This window comes from Peromyscus maniculatus, chromosome 10 (assembly GCF_049852395.1).
Source record: "Peromyscus maniculatus bairdii isolate BWxNUB_F1_BW_parent chromosome 10, HU_Pman_BW_mat_3.1, whole genome shotgun sequence".
NCBI lineage: Eukaryota > Metazoa > Chordata > Mammalia > Rodentia > Cricetidae > Peromyscus > Peromyscus maniculatus.
Window position 1 is genome coordinate 32,694,807 of NC_134861.1, and position 16,669 is coordinate 32,711,475.

Genomic DNA, 16,669 nt, shown 5'->3' on the forward strand with positions numbered 1-16,669 from the left:
TGAAGATGTGTCTTTGCTAAGGTGCCTTCTGATTAGTTTAATAAAGAGCTGAAAGGCCAATAGCTAGGCAGGAGAGAATAGGTTGAGACTTCCAGGGAGAGAGAGGAACTCAGGATGAATCTAGGTATGGCAGGAGATGCCAGTAAGACACAGAGGGAGTTAGACTGACAATATTGAAGAGAGGTAAAGAACCATGTGGCATAATGCAGATTAATAGAAACAGGTTAATTTAAATTATAAGAACTAGTTGGGAACAGGCCTAAGGTAAAAATTATGAAAGCCAAACTTTCATAATTAATAAAAAGTCTATATGTAATTATTTGGGTTTGGTGGTACCAAAAGGAAGTCCAATGAGAAAGACCAATTACAGTTGGCACCCAATGTGGGGCACATAAATCCACATAGGGCCTGAGAAAGCTGGAAAAATTTACAAACATGGAGACAGGTTCGGCTTCCTGGTGACTGCGGTCCCTCAGGTAGACCCAGTGCCTGCTGTGTACAGAGGCACAGCTCCTTTAGGAGGCCCTGCTGTGTAGCTGAGCACTTGAACAGCCAGCTTACTACTCACTACTCAGTACTAGATTCAAGCACTTGCTGCAGGGTGACCAGAGCTGGAACAGGCACAGCTGGGACAGTTAGGTGCTGCTCTTGCTGCTGCTGCCTGAGGACCTGAAGAGGGCAGAGCCAGTCACTAACACCATGAGATAAATAGAGCCTCGTGGCAGCTGTCATGGCTTTTTAAGACTTGGCTCATATGGTCAGAGAAACACTGCAAAGGTGCAAAAAAAAAAAAAAAAAAAAAAAAAAAAAAAAAAAAAGCCAGATCCAGACAGAAAAAAATACCCTCTAAACAAATACAGTATGCTTAAAAATGTGCTTAGATGCTAAAGAAAGAAAAGAAAATGGGCAACAGACAGTCATAGAAAAAAACAGTTTAAAAATCAAAGTCTTTAAAGAAAGAGTAAAGTAATATAAAAAAAAGTAAGCCATGTAAAGATTGAAAATAAACAGTGTCTGGATCCTGTATGGTGCTTTGTTGACTGAACTTTTTAAATGCTAATGACCCCCCAAAAATGACAGCTACTGAAAGATATTAGATTGTGGGGAAAAAACCCTGCTAAATTAAACCAAACTATATATTTTAAGGGTGTCTTTACTTCAGAATGGAAGTCAGGAAATGTGTTGAGTTGCAGGAGAGGGTATGCCTTTATTCCCACAGGAAACAAAAATCTATAGATTCCTTCAAAATTAATGAAGATTAGATTTGATTGGGGGGGAACTTCTGAGGATCTTGGTTGCAAACATAAAAGAAAAATGAAAACCTACAAGACAGGCTCCATATAGGTTGATCCCTCTACATGGAAACAGCTCTGAAACTAGATGAGACATGGTAAATCTTATTGGCTACATAGACAGTTTAGTTATGCAGTCCAAACAGACTTATAAAGTTGACAGATGGTTTTTGTGTGCTCAAATATAAAACAAAAAAAAAACATCTTTAGCTGATTTATACACACAGCAATTCCATAACTGTGTTGATGCAGATATGTATGTGACCTTTAAAAGTTTTTGTATTTTCAGAAAAAATAAAATCAGCCAGACATCAACGAAGACAGGTAGTCCAGATGATACAGCTTCTCAGAATGCCCCTGTTTGCAGTTTTTCAACAATCTACATCCAGAACAACTTCAAAGTAGCTAGCTAAGATAGTCCAGTCTCACAGACTACTCTAGCCAGGACTTCAGATAAGTCCTGCACTTTCTCATTACACAGAGACTGAACAACAAATGATACAGCTAGCTCTCTCAGGGCTTGACCATTATCTTAATTCTCTCAGGATCCCCTAACAATGTCATTGCCCACAGACAACAGGAAGTATTTTAAGAACATGATGCCCACATTCCCAAGAGGCAGGATGGATGGTTTTTAGTCATTTGATGGGTTATGGATGTTTATCATAATTTAAGAGGGTTGGCTAATGTTGTGTGATATATTGATCATATTCTGACAATGAAACTTGCTTAGAGTCAGAGGGCAGAGTTAGCCACTAGCTGACCAAAACTAACCATAGAGGTCTTGGATTGAAGTATGGAGTCAGGAAGCAGTTAAGGCAGGGCTGAAAGATGATCTCAAGTCTTTTGATTGAGGAATGGAAGAGAGAGATGGCGACTGGTGACTTCTCCACTTCTCTAATCATTCAGGATCTTACCCTGATATCTGACTCCTGATTTTTTATTGATAAGAATAATTAGACAAATGCATCATCACCTTGCATCCAACTTGAGGTGTGAAAACATGAGAGAGCTGTCACTCCTGGCTTTGTAGCCACTGAAGCTGCCAGAGTTGGCTGGCTTTTCTTCCTTTGCTCCAAGCCCTCTGAGCAAATCTGGGATTTTTCTGTTGTAGCCTCTCTACAACAGTGTCTAGCTGCCACCCAAACTTCACAGGCCCCAAACTCCACAGGTGCCAGGGCTCCAAATGCCAGAGTTACCATGATGGGCCGGCTCTGCCTTCAGGGAGTTCCCACCACAGATGTTTCTTCCACACATTCCCATGTCCACTTTTCAGATGGCTGGCTCCTTGACTCCTTCTCCCATGGGTTGCAGGCTTTTCTTGGACCCCCTCCTTGGGCTGCTGCCACACTAGGATAGCCACCACAGCACCTGCTTGGGATTCTATTGTTGTTGCATTGCCACACACTCTCAGCTCACAGCTATAATCGAGCAGCTGCCCTCAGCCAGGCTGTGCACCATCTGTGTTCTCTGCCTATCTGTGCGACACAGTGACAGCCAGACGCACACTTCACTGTCATCGTCATCAGATCTGATGAGGTAACTGGGAATTCATAAAGGGGGAAATTAGTTTAAAAAAAAAAAGAGTTTTCCTCCCACATTAAAAATGGGAAATATTATGATGCACAGGGTTAGTTCTCTGTATAGTTCCATAATGTATGGTTTGAAAATGAAGCAAGTAAATGAAGGGAAAATCAACTTAGTTGAATTTACATAATGTCAATTATCTTTTTGGTAATTCTTGTTTTATCCCTAAAATAGTTGTTTGATATCAGTGTCAAATACAAAAAAATTGACTAATAAGATAAAATCCTTACAAAGATAGACTAATGGAACTAAGAAAAATATTCACACAGAGACAGAGGAGCTTACAGCAGTAGTTATACACCATTGCATTATGAAACTGAAAAGGAGCAGCCCAAGGTTATTAGAAACCCAACTTTAATTTATTCAGTTACTATTCAAGAACGACTACCAGATGATAGGCATCCCCAAGGCTATTCAGAAGTTAACTGGGATCCTATAAAATGTTAGATTTGAAGAGATTTAAGGAAGCAATAGTTTCATATGGTATGCAATCACCTTTGTGAAGCCACTTGGAACAGAATTATTCCACAAGACTGGAAAGATCTAGTTATAGCAGCATTGGAAGCTTTTCCTCAGTTACAGTGGAGAACCTGGTGCAGAGATGAAGCTAGGGTCATAGAATAGCAAGGTAGGTTTAGAGGTTATGAGATTTCCCAAGATCAAATCCTTGGTGAGGGCCATTGTGATGGTGTGGAAAGACAGGTTACATTTGATGATCAAACCTTATCCCTATGCTGTATAGCAGTTTTGAATGCTTGGGATAAAGTTGAAGAATCAGGAAAGAGGAGTGAGCCATTTACTAAAATTATAGAAGGCCTAAAAGCAGCCTTTACTGATTTTATTTGCAAAGATTGACTTCAGCTGTAAATAAAATGATGTCAGATCCAAAAGTTAGATAAATATTAATTGAGTCTTTGGCTTTTGAAAATGCCAATTCAGAATATAAAAGGATGACCAAACCTTTAAAGGCAAGACCAGCATCCATAGATGAATGGATTAGAAATACATCTGATATTTGTAGCATGAATCTTAAAAGGTCTTATTAATAAAAAACAACCTGAAGGCAGGTATTGGGGTGAATGCTGGAAGATCAGAGAAGCAGAACAAGCCACAGCCACATCACCTTGCCAATTCCTCAGCTGATCCTGTTTCCTCAGACTGGAAGCCTTTGAGTCCTCATCCAAATGGATCTCAGCTGAACTGCTGCTCAAAAGCCTAAAAGCTTAACCAGGCTAGTTCCTGGTTTTCACACCAGGAACTATACTTTTTTGCTATACTTTTATATACTTTTTTGCTTCCTGCCATCACTTCCTGAGATTAAAGGCGTGAATCACCATGCCTGGCTCTTTCCAGTGTGGCTTTGAACTCACAGAGATCCGAATGGATCTCTGCCTTCAGAATGCTAGGATTAAAGGTGTGTGTGCCATCATTTTCTGGCCTCTATATCTAGTGGCTGTTTTTTTCTCTGACCCCAGATAAGTTTATTAGGGTGCACAATATTTTGGGGAACACAGTATCACCACAGATTTTGGATCTCATGCTTATGATACTTAGATAGGAGTGACTTCTTAAAATTTAAAGAAAAATCAAAGTGTTAGATGTTTTAATTGTGGTAAATCAGATCATCTGAAAAGGAATTGTAGGCAGGGCATTCCTAGGAACAATGTCTTTTTCTAAAGAAAATCCAAACAGAAGGCCTCAGCCTTCTGTAATATACAGCAGGTGTGGCAAAGGCTGACACTGGACTAATGAATGTAGATCAACATGAGACAAGCAAGGTAGCCCTTTGCCATCAGGAAATGTCAAAGGGGGCCTCTCACAGGCCCCCATATCAAATTTGGTTCAGTCATTTCCCGTGAGCATTGGGAAAACTCCTCCACAGAGCAATTAAAAGACTTAATGCCTGTTATTAAAAACCATACTCCTTTGGATGTCAGAACAGCTTTAGAAGATTTCAGGAAAAACTATAAAGTGAATATTTTGGCAAACTTCTGTAAATGATCAAAGACCAAAGTTAAAAATGTGAATAAATGACATTGTAATTGAGGGTTTGGTAAGACACAGAGGCAGATGTAACAATAATTGGACCAAAATCTTGGCATCCAAATTGGCCTCTTCAAAAGGTAAATGTTCAGATTTTAGGGACTGGAACTTTATATCAGGAAAAACAAAGCTCAAGATGGGTCAAATGCATAGGGCCACAAGGACAGAGAGTAAAATTAAAGCCATATGTGGCTAATGTAGCAATGAATTTATGGGGACACAATTTGTTATAGCAATGGAATACTCAGATTAACATTCCTCCCATATCAGAAACAAACCACAAACTAAGGTATGTTTCTGGGAAAAATATTAAAAGGTATTATAAATAACAGTCACCAACCATTCAGGTTGTATATAAACAGGTCACAACAGCTGCTGATCTTTCAAAGGTACTGACAGCCCTCCTTTAAAATGGTCAATGGACATACTTGTCTGGGTGAAACAATGGCCTTTGACATCAGAAAAATTACTGGCCTTAAAACAACTGGTACAGGAGCAGCTATATGCTCAACATATTGAAGACTCGACCAGTCCTTGGAATTCTCCTGTATTTGTAATAAAAAAGAAATCTGGAAAGTAGAGAATGGTAACAGATATAAGAGCTCCTAATAAGGTGATTGAGCCAATGGGCTCTTTAAACCCTGGAATTCCCCTGACTTCTTTATTACCTAAAGGATGGTCTATTATAATGATTGATTTAAAAGAATGCTTTTTTTTTAACTATACCTTTGCAAGAACAGCATAGAGAAAAATTTGCTTTCACAGTGCCTACTTATAATTCCCAGTCTGTTAAAAGATACCAGTGGAAAATTCTTCCACAAGGAATGTTATATAGCCCTACTTTGTGTCAATATTTTGTACAACAGCCATTGGTAATAATTTGTAATCAGTTTCCTCAATCTATAGTTTACCATTATATGGATGATAGCTTACTAACTGATTCAGATGCAGATACCTTAGAGAAAATGTTTGAAGAAGCAAGGGAAATTTTGCCTTGTTTGGGATTACAAATTGCTCCTGAAGAAATACAAAGAGGAGATTCTATTAATTACCTGGGATGTAAAATAAGTTTACAAAAATTTCAACCACAGAAAGTACAAATCAGGAGAGATCAATTATGAACTCTTAATGATTTTCAATTTGCTGGAAGATATTAACTGGCTATGGCCCACAATTGGATTGACAATTCAAGAACTATATAATTTGTTTCAAACTTTACAAGGTGATAAGGACTTAAATAATACAAGAAAACTATCAACTGAGGCTGAAAGAGAATTGGGTTTGGTAGAAAAGAAATTACAGAATGAACATATGGATCATTTGGGTCCACAGATTGATTGTATTCTGGTTATTTTACCTTTTATTCATTCTCCTACTGGAATTCTTATCCAGAGAGAAGACAGTATCTTAGACTGGATATTTTTTTACCACACAAACAGAGGAAAAAAATTAAAGACCTATGTAGAAAAGTTTTCTGAGTTGATTCTGCAAGGAAAATGAAGACTTCATCAATTAGCAGGAACAGACCCAGCAGAAATTGTAGTAGCATTTACTAATGCTGAAATTTCCTCATTATGGACAGAAAATGAACATTGATAAAGAGCTTGCAGAAATTTTTTGGGAGAGAGTAGTAACAAATATCCTGAAATTAAGAGACCGCAGTTTATAAAGAGAACTAATTGGATCCTTCCTCATATTGTACAGGGAACACCAATTTCTGAACCCCCTACATTCTACACTGATGCAAAAAAAAAAAAAAAAAAGGACAGGTTATAAGTCATGAACTGTAAGTAAAATGGTTCAAAGCCCTTACAATTCTGTTCAAAAGTCAGAATTATATGCTATTCTCACAGTATTACTAGATGACTCTCAATATGCAGAAAGAGTTGTTTTACATATCAAAACTGCTGAACTTATTCCAGATGATTCAGAATTAATTTTGTTATTTATTCAATTACAAGAAATAATCAGAAACAGAAATCATCAAAGGTTGCCTATGAGTCTACTAGGCTCTCCAGCACAAGGTAATTGAATAAATTACAAGAAATAGAAACAGAAATCATCAAAGGTCCCCTATGATTCTACCAGGCCCTCTAGCACAAGGTAATAAATTTTTCTTCCAGGGTTGGGCTGCTTCTTTGCAGTTCCAGCCATCAGAGCTGTGCTACACAGCTCCAGGTCTCCAGTACACCTTCAGGGCAGAGCTGTTGTTCTGAGCACCTCGAGGTGTCCAGGATACCTCACCCTTCTGGGTTGAACTGTCTCCTTGCAGTTCAGCCATCAGAGCTGTCCTAAGCAGCTCAAGGTGTTGCCTAACTCCCCAGGTAGTCAGGACACTAAACCCACAGAGTTGCAAAACTCACCTTTTGCAACCAATTTACCTACATTTTTGGTGCCAAAACCCAGGACACCAAATCCACAGAGTTGCAAAACTCACCTTTTGCAATCAGTTTACTAACAATATCATAGATACTTATTCAGGATTTCAATGGGCAACTGCTTTGAATTCTGCAAAGGCTGATTCTATAATTACACATTTTTTACAAGTTATGGTCATTATGGGGATATCTGTACAAAGAAGACTGACAATGTTCCAGCATATGTCTGTAGTAAAATGAAACCATTTTTTTGTATATTATAACATAAAGCATATTACAAGTATACCATACAAGTATACCAATCCTATAGAGCAAGCAGTTATAGAAAGATCTAATTTACTTTAAAAAATATGCTTAATAAACAGAAAGGGGTAATAAAGACCCTCAGAGATAGATTACATGATGCCTTATTAACTTTAAATTTTCTAAATGCTAATGAGAAAGAAATGACAGCTGTGAGGAGACATTGGATAATAGGAAAAAACTACTGAATTAAATCAGTCTGTATACTTTAAAGATGTGTTGACCTCGAATGGAAACTAGGATATGTGTTATATTGGGGAAGAAGTTTTGCTTTTGTTTCCACAGGAGAAGAAAAACTACAAATACCATTAAAATTGATAAAGATTAGGTTTGACCAAGAGAGACCTCTTGATTAGAAGAGGTGATAGTTCATCAAGCAGTAGGATCATTCATTCTAAACAAACTTATAAGACTAACAAATGCCTTTCAATTGATCAGATATAACTTGCCAAAAATGAAACTGCACCAAATTAGGGTTGGGGCAGGATTTTGTTTTTGTCTTTCCAGGAGAATGAAGGCTAAGGAATCTGAAGACCACTGGAAAAATGAGACATCTAAAGCAAAGGGATGAATCATCCAGAGAAAATGTCCCAAGAAAAATTGGTATATCACATTTCCAACAGGATAAAATTCATAAATGTTTCCAAATGTTTGTTTTTATTGTTCTTACAGACATATAAAGCAAATTGTAGTCCCGGTTTCATTAAAAATTTAAACTGACTTTGGAATTAGAGCATGGTTCTCTCCTTCTCTAAACCCAAACATGCTTGTTAAAAGGATAATCCAAAATCTCTGTATCAGGTCAGAAGGGCTACCTGATATGAGACAGAAAAAATCCAAAATTAAGGGACTATTCTATTGCCACTAATCTCATAATTCTTTGGTTTTATTTGGACTCTTTAACACTTTTGTAAAGGTATAAATATTATCTCAAAATTTATAATATATAAATATATATATATATTAAACCTTCTGTCATGATATTAATGGCCATATAGAGTACTAATTTTAGAAAAAGGCTTAATCTAGCTTTCTGTAGATAATTTTGGGTTTGAGTCTCTATCAGATTACTAGGAATTAAGTTTCTGTATTTAACAAATTGTGATCCTTTAACCTTCAAGATCTGCTGCATGTGACATTAGAATGTTTGAGTTTTCTGCAGTGAACCATGCTCATTCCTAATAGCAACCTTTGAAGTCTCCAAAAGGAGGATGGGGCCGTATATCAACAATTCCACTTGGATTGTGATAACACCATTAAGCTGACAAACACCACCCAAAGATCAGCTTTGGACTGCAAACTGCTCAGGACAATTTCAAGGTGGCTAGCTGAGATGATCCAGCCTCACAAACTACTTTAGCCATGACTTGAGACAAGCCCTGCACTTTCTCATTACATAGAGATTGGACAACAAATGATATAGCTAGCTCTTCCAAGACTTGACCATTATTTCAATTTTCTCAGGATCTCCTAGAGATGCCACTGCCCCCTAGACAACAGGAAGTAATTTTAAGAACATGATGCCCACATTCCCAAGAGGTGCGGTGGATGGTTTTTGGTCATTTAATGGGTTATGGATATTTGTCATTGTTTAGAGGGGTTGGTTACAAATTGTTATTGGTAATGGTCAGTAAAAAAGCTGAACAAAGGAGATTATATTAAGGGAGCTCATTTTTGAAAAGAAAAAAGGGGGATACAGAAGTGATAGGATAAAAGAGTAGATTATTGAATCTACTTTTAAACCAAAAAAGTAATTACTAGTCTTAAATATTACATTGGTATGGTTTTTTGTATATTGATACAAATTTGAGGGTTTTTTTATTAGGATATACTGTACATATGTTTTTACCCTTAAGGTATTGTACCTATGCATCTCATTTAACAATATAATTTAATTTTCTATTCCTTGAAAGTTATTATTAAAAACAATTCAAGGTAATAAAAAATGCAGATAAGTAGTTAGTCACCTATTATAATCAAACTTGTTAGGTATGTCTTCGAGGTCAAACATATTTTTAGATATACAGATGGTCTTCAAACACTTCAGAGATCTACAGAATATGGCATTTAAAATGTTTTAATAATATAAAGGGTTTTTTTTTTTTTAAAAAAAATGACAATGAGACATGTTTGCTTCTAGCAGCACCAATCTACTTCAGAGAAGATAATGGGCATCAAAGAAACTCCATATGGAGTTTACTTTCTTTGTGGCAAAAGTTAGCCACGGGGCAAGAAACTGCCCTTCCCTCAACTGCTGACAGTATGCTGTTCAAATTGGATAAGCAGGACACAAAAGAAAGTGACTGCCAAACTTTTCCAAGCCAAGGAATGGCTAGTCCTTCAAAATTCTTGCTTCATAGAAAAGTCTGTCAGATATTCTAGGCCTGTAGGCCAACGATGGATGGCCCATCATTGCAGAGGAACCTTGGTTGACTGTCCAGGCAGCCAGATAGCTCTGTCATTTCTACTGTTCTGGAATTTGTTTGCTCTGTACTTTCTGTTTACTCAGGTAATGTTTTATCTTCCTTGAGCCTCTGATGAGGGTTGAAAACTAGATAGTTATAGCATCTTCTTTGTTATCAAATTAAGAAAACTTACAAAAGAGATATAAAGTTTACAAAGTTTGAGAGACATAAAAGCTTAAGTTGTTTACCTAAGAAAATGTTTTAATGTCTAAAAAGATATTTTTAGGTTGGTAATACAAGTTATGACAGGAAATGGTTTAGGTTCACAACTTTGGACTCACCAAGATAGGATAGATAATAGAATTTTTTTCTGAATTTGCCAAATACAAATGGACTAGACATTGTGAATGTAATTCTTACTTGGTCATTGTTCAAACTGTATATAATTTTATTGTGTTAAAGTATTTCCTTTTTATTTAGACAAAAGGGGAAAATGTTGTGGGATAATCTTTTTGTACAATGTGAAGATGTGTCTTTGTCAAGGTGCTTTCTGATTGCTTTAATAAAAAGCCAAATGGCCAATAGCTAGGCAGGAGCAAATAAGTGTGATTTCCAGGGAGAGAGGGGAACTCAGGATAAATGAACAACAACAGCAAAGATTCCAGATTTATAGTGAACAATGGGTAGTTATGCTTTGCCTTATACACAACTCTTAAAATATACCCCCTACCCTATTTCAAATCAAACCCAGCCCATTCTTTCTATTGTATAATTTTTCAATTAAAAGCCTCAAATGAATTTCCATTGCATAGAATCTGGTGGCCTAATCTCAATCTCATCCAAGTGTCTTTGTCTCTTGTTTTCAGTTGTCTCTTCTCCTCAGGGCACTTACTCATGCTCTTCCTTATCCAACACTAGTGCTCTTTCTTTGCTCCCTGAGCAGCTGAAAAGTCACTTTCCCAGACACTTCCTAGATTTCCCTCCTCATGATTCTCTAGGCTTGTAAAATCTCTTCATGGTACTTACTATAACTCAAATTGCATGCATCTAGTTCTTTGCTTTGTGTAAGCACCAGAAATACCTGTATGAATCAGTAAGTTCCATGCAGGCGAGGTTGAGATTTATGTTGCACCATTTACATATTTCAGGCAAATGCACTAGTATTGTTTTCCACTCTGGCTTTGTTTGAGCTGTACACCTTTAGCCCTTCTAAGATGTTTCTAGTACATTCTTAGAGATGCACATTTATTTAAAATCTGTGACTTTCCAGTTAATGAATTTATCACTGTGAACTCCTTGGCATCAGTTTTCTCCATCTGTTTCTCATTGTCATAACCCATCAACACAGATGTTCTAGAATAATATCCTTGAAGGAAAGAACTATGGATGTTGGCTTACATGTGTATGCATTTACTGAATTCTGCATTGCATGGTATGAATGGCTAGAGATAACAAATGTGAAATACATGATTCTGTAGTAACATCTTTGTACAAGGAAAATACAAATAAAAGACTAACGTGCCTGAGATCCTGGGTTCTATATCAGCAATGCAAACAGCGAAAAACCAAACCAAACCAAACCAAAAAACCAAAAACCCTAATAGGCTCTGAAGCAGTTAGGCTTGGATTGGAATCCCAACTCTGCCATTTAATATCTAAGGTTCCATTCCTTTATTTATATGAAAGAACAATAGCTATTGTAAGGATTTGAGAGAAAGAATAATGCTAAATCATTCAGCAGGTATTTACATGCCTGGTGCTGCTTGAGGCACCAAGGATATAACAGGAACAAAACAGATGAAATTCCTGTTTTCACAGGGCTTACATTCTGGTGAAGGCAGATGAGAAATAAAACAGGGGCATACTTATATAATATGCTAGATTACATGGTAAAGACAATACCCAGGGAGGAAAAGGCATGCATGTATGTGGGAGGAGAGAGTGCATATTTAGGAAGGGTGGGGGCTGTATTATGCAGGTGGTAATTGAAAAAGAAAGGGAGGGATGGGCACAACTGAGTGGATATTTGAGGAAAGAACATTCCAGCAGAGCTAACTGTAACTGGGAGCTCTGTATTAGAAATGTATCAATCCTTAGGACATAAAGCATGGTCTCCAAAGTGAACAGCCCTGGCATCAGTGGTGACCTTGTTAAACATACGAATCTGTAGGTGTAATTCACCCTAGTAATCCGGAGGCTTGTTCCTAGGGACTTATTTCAACTAGTTCTCTAGTTGGCCCACAATAAGAGCCACTATTCTAACAACAAAAATACCACTTTGGAAACAGGTATGCTTGGCACCACATCACCTCTACTGGCTATACTGCCTCCAAGGTACAGGTCACCACCTGAAGGCCTTGTTAAACAGCAGATTGTTGGGGTCCCAGAGTTCCCAACTCAGTGTGTTTGGTGTGAGGAGACTCTGAGAGTTTTCATTTCCACACATTCTTAGGTGATGCTGATGCTTGTCCTGGTGTCACTCTGAGGATCACTAGAGATAACTTGCAAATGAGCTGCATGCAGGAGCAGTCCTGCCAGAGGAAGGCAGTAGGTGCGGCAAGGAAAGAGGAGGCAGTCCTTACAAAGGTGGCACACAGCGCCCTGTGCAAAACATTTTCTTAAGAGGCCATATTAAGAAGGCTACAGAGAGATTAGGGAAGCAAAGTGATGCCCCTATCTATGAAAAGCTGACTTCTGTACTATGAGGTACCTGACTCTTGGTGAGGACAAGAGGAAGTGATGAACAGCAGTAGAGTCTGGATAATTTCATAACTAAAGCCCACGGATTTTTCCTATGTGTTAAATGTGGGGTGTAAAGAGTGATTATTTCAAGTTTCAAGATGGCCTCAAGAATCCTAGACCAGGAGCGCATAAAGTCCCTGGCACACAGTATGTGCTCAATAAACGGTGCATTTAAAAAAGAATACTGTGATCACTCAACCCTTGGAAAGCAGCGAGGGAACCTATTGGATGAAGTGTCCTGGATCATAGGTGCTGAGCCACTCCTTGGGTCTCGCTTCACATTTTGCAGAAGGGAAATGGTTTTCAGAATGGGAAACAGAAAGTCGAACCCTAGCACTTACTGCTGCTTCTCCTCTCCGTCCATGGCCCCCTCTGGCCTCGCACGCGGCAGCCAGGAACGTTAGGAGAGAACACTGACCAACCATTGCTCTGAGAGGGCTCCGGAGCTTGGCCATTGTGACTCCAGTGTTGCTAAGCGACTGAAGCCTGGGGAAAAGCTGCAGGAGGCTGGGACCTGAGCGCAGGCGCAGTAAGGGAGCTTTGTTGGGCGTTCGCAGTCGGGCGTGGCTGGCCCCAAGCCGGAGTGAGGGAAAGAGCCAGCAAATGTGTTGTTCCTATCTCTGGCCTCAGGTTGGACAATCAGTTTGAACTTAGCCAGTTCTTGTTCCCATCTCTGGCCTCAGGTTAGACAATTAGTTTGAACTTAGCCAGTCCGAGAGCCACGTAGAGCCAGCCTCGTGAGGACCATGATGGTCTTGAGTAGTGAGTGAGGATGGCTTCCAGACCTTCCCCGCTGCCTGGGAAACCTGCTTTCCATGATTCATTCTGCGCTGTGCAAGTCCTAATTCCCGTGGGGAAGCTTGGCTGCCACTTTACCATGGTTTCTGACCGAATCTCTGTCGCCAGACCTGTGGTGAGCTTTAAAACAGAACAAAGGAACACTCCTCTGCAAATGAGGCTCCCTGTGGTGCGTGCATCTACCCCATCTGAGCAGAGTGGGTGCAGGGGACTGCAGGTTTCTGCAGAGTCGGGCTTGCATGCCTGCACTTTCCCCAAAGCGCAAGCTGCGGGGGGGAAAAGACTTGACATTCACCTTGGCCCTGGAACTTCTTACTTCATTTTAGCATTGCTTCCCAGTTTCCACTACCAGAGTCAAATGTCTTTGGCACATGTGATAACTGAAGTGTTTTCCTGCATAGAAAAGAAAATGGGATTAGAGAGGTTTCTGTTGAACTGAGTTCTCCTGTGTATGAAGAGTTTGTGTAATCATGGGACACCAAAGTCAGTTTGCATATTTCTATTCGCTTGGGACAGATGTGGTTTAGTGGAGACTGACCCTAGACCATTGTAAGCATGTCCTAAAGTCCTGTCAGACCTAGGAAAATAGATAGTGGATAGATTTGACATTCTGCAACCTACATACTTGAGTGTGGAGTGTGTTAAAGAGCTGGGAGGGTGTGTGAATATGTGATGGTGTGTGTGTTTTTGGAGGAGGGAGTGTGTGGGTAAGCAAATATGAGGGAAATGGGTTGGAGAACTGGAAAACTAGGAAGGGAGGGGTCATAGTGCACATTTGCTGAACCAGGCATTCGTATCCACATGGAGATACCTAGTTTTATCCTAATGATCAAACTGACTAGGCACAAAGGCCCTGGGAGCAGCAAGTTGTTTGCATTGTGGACATGTCTCTTATTAGCTTGTGTTTAAGGAAGATATTTAGTGTCTTGGAGCCTGAATTTCTTCATTCATAAAATCTGGAAGCACCTAGTATAGATGGTTTAATAGATGCAGTGTAGAAGATTTAATAGCTAGCATTAGCTAGTGCTGCTTTATCAAGCCATGTGACCTGTGTGTGGTGCCTAGGGAACTTTTCAGTCACAAAGAAGAATGAAGTTGTTTGCAGGAAAATGGATGCAAGTAGAAACAGAGTAAGTGAATTAAGCCATTCTCAGACAAAAATTATGCATTTTCTCTCATCTGTGGTTCCTACATTTTATATAGTTACACAAAACCATGTATGTATAAAACAAAAGCAGGACTGGGGATCTGAGCTCATGTGGACTTCACAGTTCCAGGCTATCCTGGACTATACAGATGACAGAGTGAAACCCTGTCTCGAAAAAAAAAAAAAAAAAAAAAGCTGGCCAGATCTTGCTCTTGCAGCCAAGCCTGACAATCTGAGTTTGATCCCTACAGCCATAAGGTGGAAGGAGAAAAGAGACTGCCCCAGATTTTCCTCTGACATTCACATGCACACCACAGCACATGCCTGTGCACATGCAAACACACAAATAAAATGTTATAAAGATGTTTTTTTTTAATTTTTTTTATTATTTTACAACACCATTCAGTTCAACATAATAGCCACAGATTCCCCTGTTCTCCCCCTCTCGCCCCTCCTCCCCCCATAAAGATGGTTTTTAAAAACACACATAGTTGTGCCATAAACCCCATCCAAGGACTGAGGAATCTGGATGCAGACATCCACGGCTGGGCCCCTGGTGGAGCACTGGGAGTCTAATTAGTGAGAAAGAAGAGGGTTTATATGAGCGAGAATTGTTGAAGCCAAGGTTGGATAAAGCACAGGGACAAATAACCAAATGAATGGAAGCACAGGATCTATGAACCAAAGGCTGAGGGGCCCCCAACTGGATCAGGCCCCCTGAACGGGTGAGACAGTCATTTGGCTTGATCTGTTTGGGAGGCAGCTGTGCGGTGGTGCTGGGTCCTGGGCTCGTTGCATGAGTTAGCTGTTTGAATCCTGGGACCTATGCAGGGACGCTTGGCTCGGTCTGGGAAGGGGGGGACTGGACCTGCCTGGACTGGGTCTACCAGGTTGATCTCAGTCCTCGGGGGAGACCTTGATCTGGAGGAGGTGGGAATGGAGGGTGGGCTGGGGGGAGGGAGAGGGGGGCAAGAGGGGGAGAACAGGGGAATCTGTGGCTATTATGTTGAACTGAATGGTGTTGTAAAATTAAAAAAAAATTTTAAAAAATCCAAAATAAGCCCTCAATAATTATTTCTCCCTGCTGCCCTTACTATCTTCAACCTTATCCAGCAAGAAGTAAACAACTACCATTTGCTTTTGCATCCATTTTCTCACTTTTAGACATCATGGCCTTCCATGTACTCTTGTCCACCTTTAACTTTAAAGCATGGTAGTAACAATGGGACATGATACCCTGAGCAAGGTGTTTCTCCTGTAGAGTAGATTGTAAAGATTAGGAGCAATGTGTTGTGAGATTAAGTTTTAGATCAAATCATTTTAATCACAGATTTAGAACAATTAAAATCAAACTGTGACAGGAGCGGATGGCGAGTGGAAGACTGAGGACTGAAGGTTGCGTCAGTGGAGAAGGGTAGTTATTCAGTGATGGGTGCAAAGGTTCAGTGTGCCATATCTGCTTGTGGAAAATCACCATTCACAGTAAGTGCTCACACAGGTACAAGTGCCATGGTCAGCAGAACAGAAACAGTAATGATTCAAGAATGAGCATGTAATCACAAAGGCCATGACTGCAGCTTGTGACCTTACATGGTGCCACAGTGTGACACTGCCACTGGTCGCTGAGCAGTAGTGACTGTTTGATGTGGGTGGGTAGATGCCTTCTTCTGTAGCACAAGTAAAGTGGAGAGGCAACTTAAGATTCCATTAAGAAGAAAAGTCTAAAAGTTTGAGCCTAAAAAAGAATCACAGTTGAGAACTTTGAGAAGCAAACGGGAGACACTTGATGAATAGTTTGGTTTACCTCTGATACCTCCTAGGATGATGCCATTCTTTTGAAAACAGTTTGTCAAATTAAGCTTTCCTGAGCCTTTCATTCTATCGTTCCAGCCTACTCTTCCTTCCCTTACAGAACTGTAAATGGAATTTGTTTTCAGGTTGAACTTAATTACTGCAGCATTATAAGCTTCTCCA

General features: G+C 39.5%; 1 protein-coding gene across 3 annotated transcripts in view; it reads right to left on the reverse strand.

Annotated features, from left to right (window-relative positions):
- Positions 1-13,238, reverse strand: part of Cimip6 (ciliary microtubule inner protein 6) — a 65,374-nt gene extending 52,136 nt beyond the window's left edge. The window contains exon 1 of one of the 3 annotated variants that reach the window (XM_006993197.4): positions 13,092-13,238. In XM_006993197.4, the coding sequence (XP_006993259.2) occupies positions 13,092-13,114 (23 nt within the window). In that variant the 5' untranslated portion in view covers positions 13,115-13,238. The remainder of the gene's footprint in view (positions 1-13,091) is intronic. The other 2 variants (XM_076546159.1, XM_076546160.1) reach the window with 2 other exon arrangements.
- Between the last annotated feature and the right edge of the window lie 3,431 nt (positions 13,239-16,669).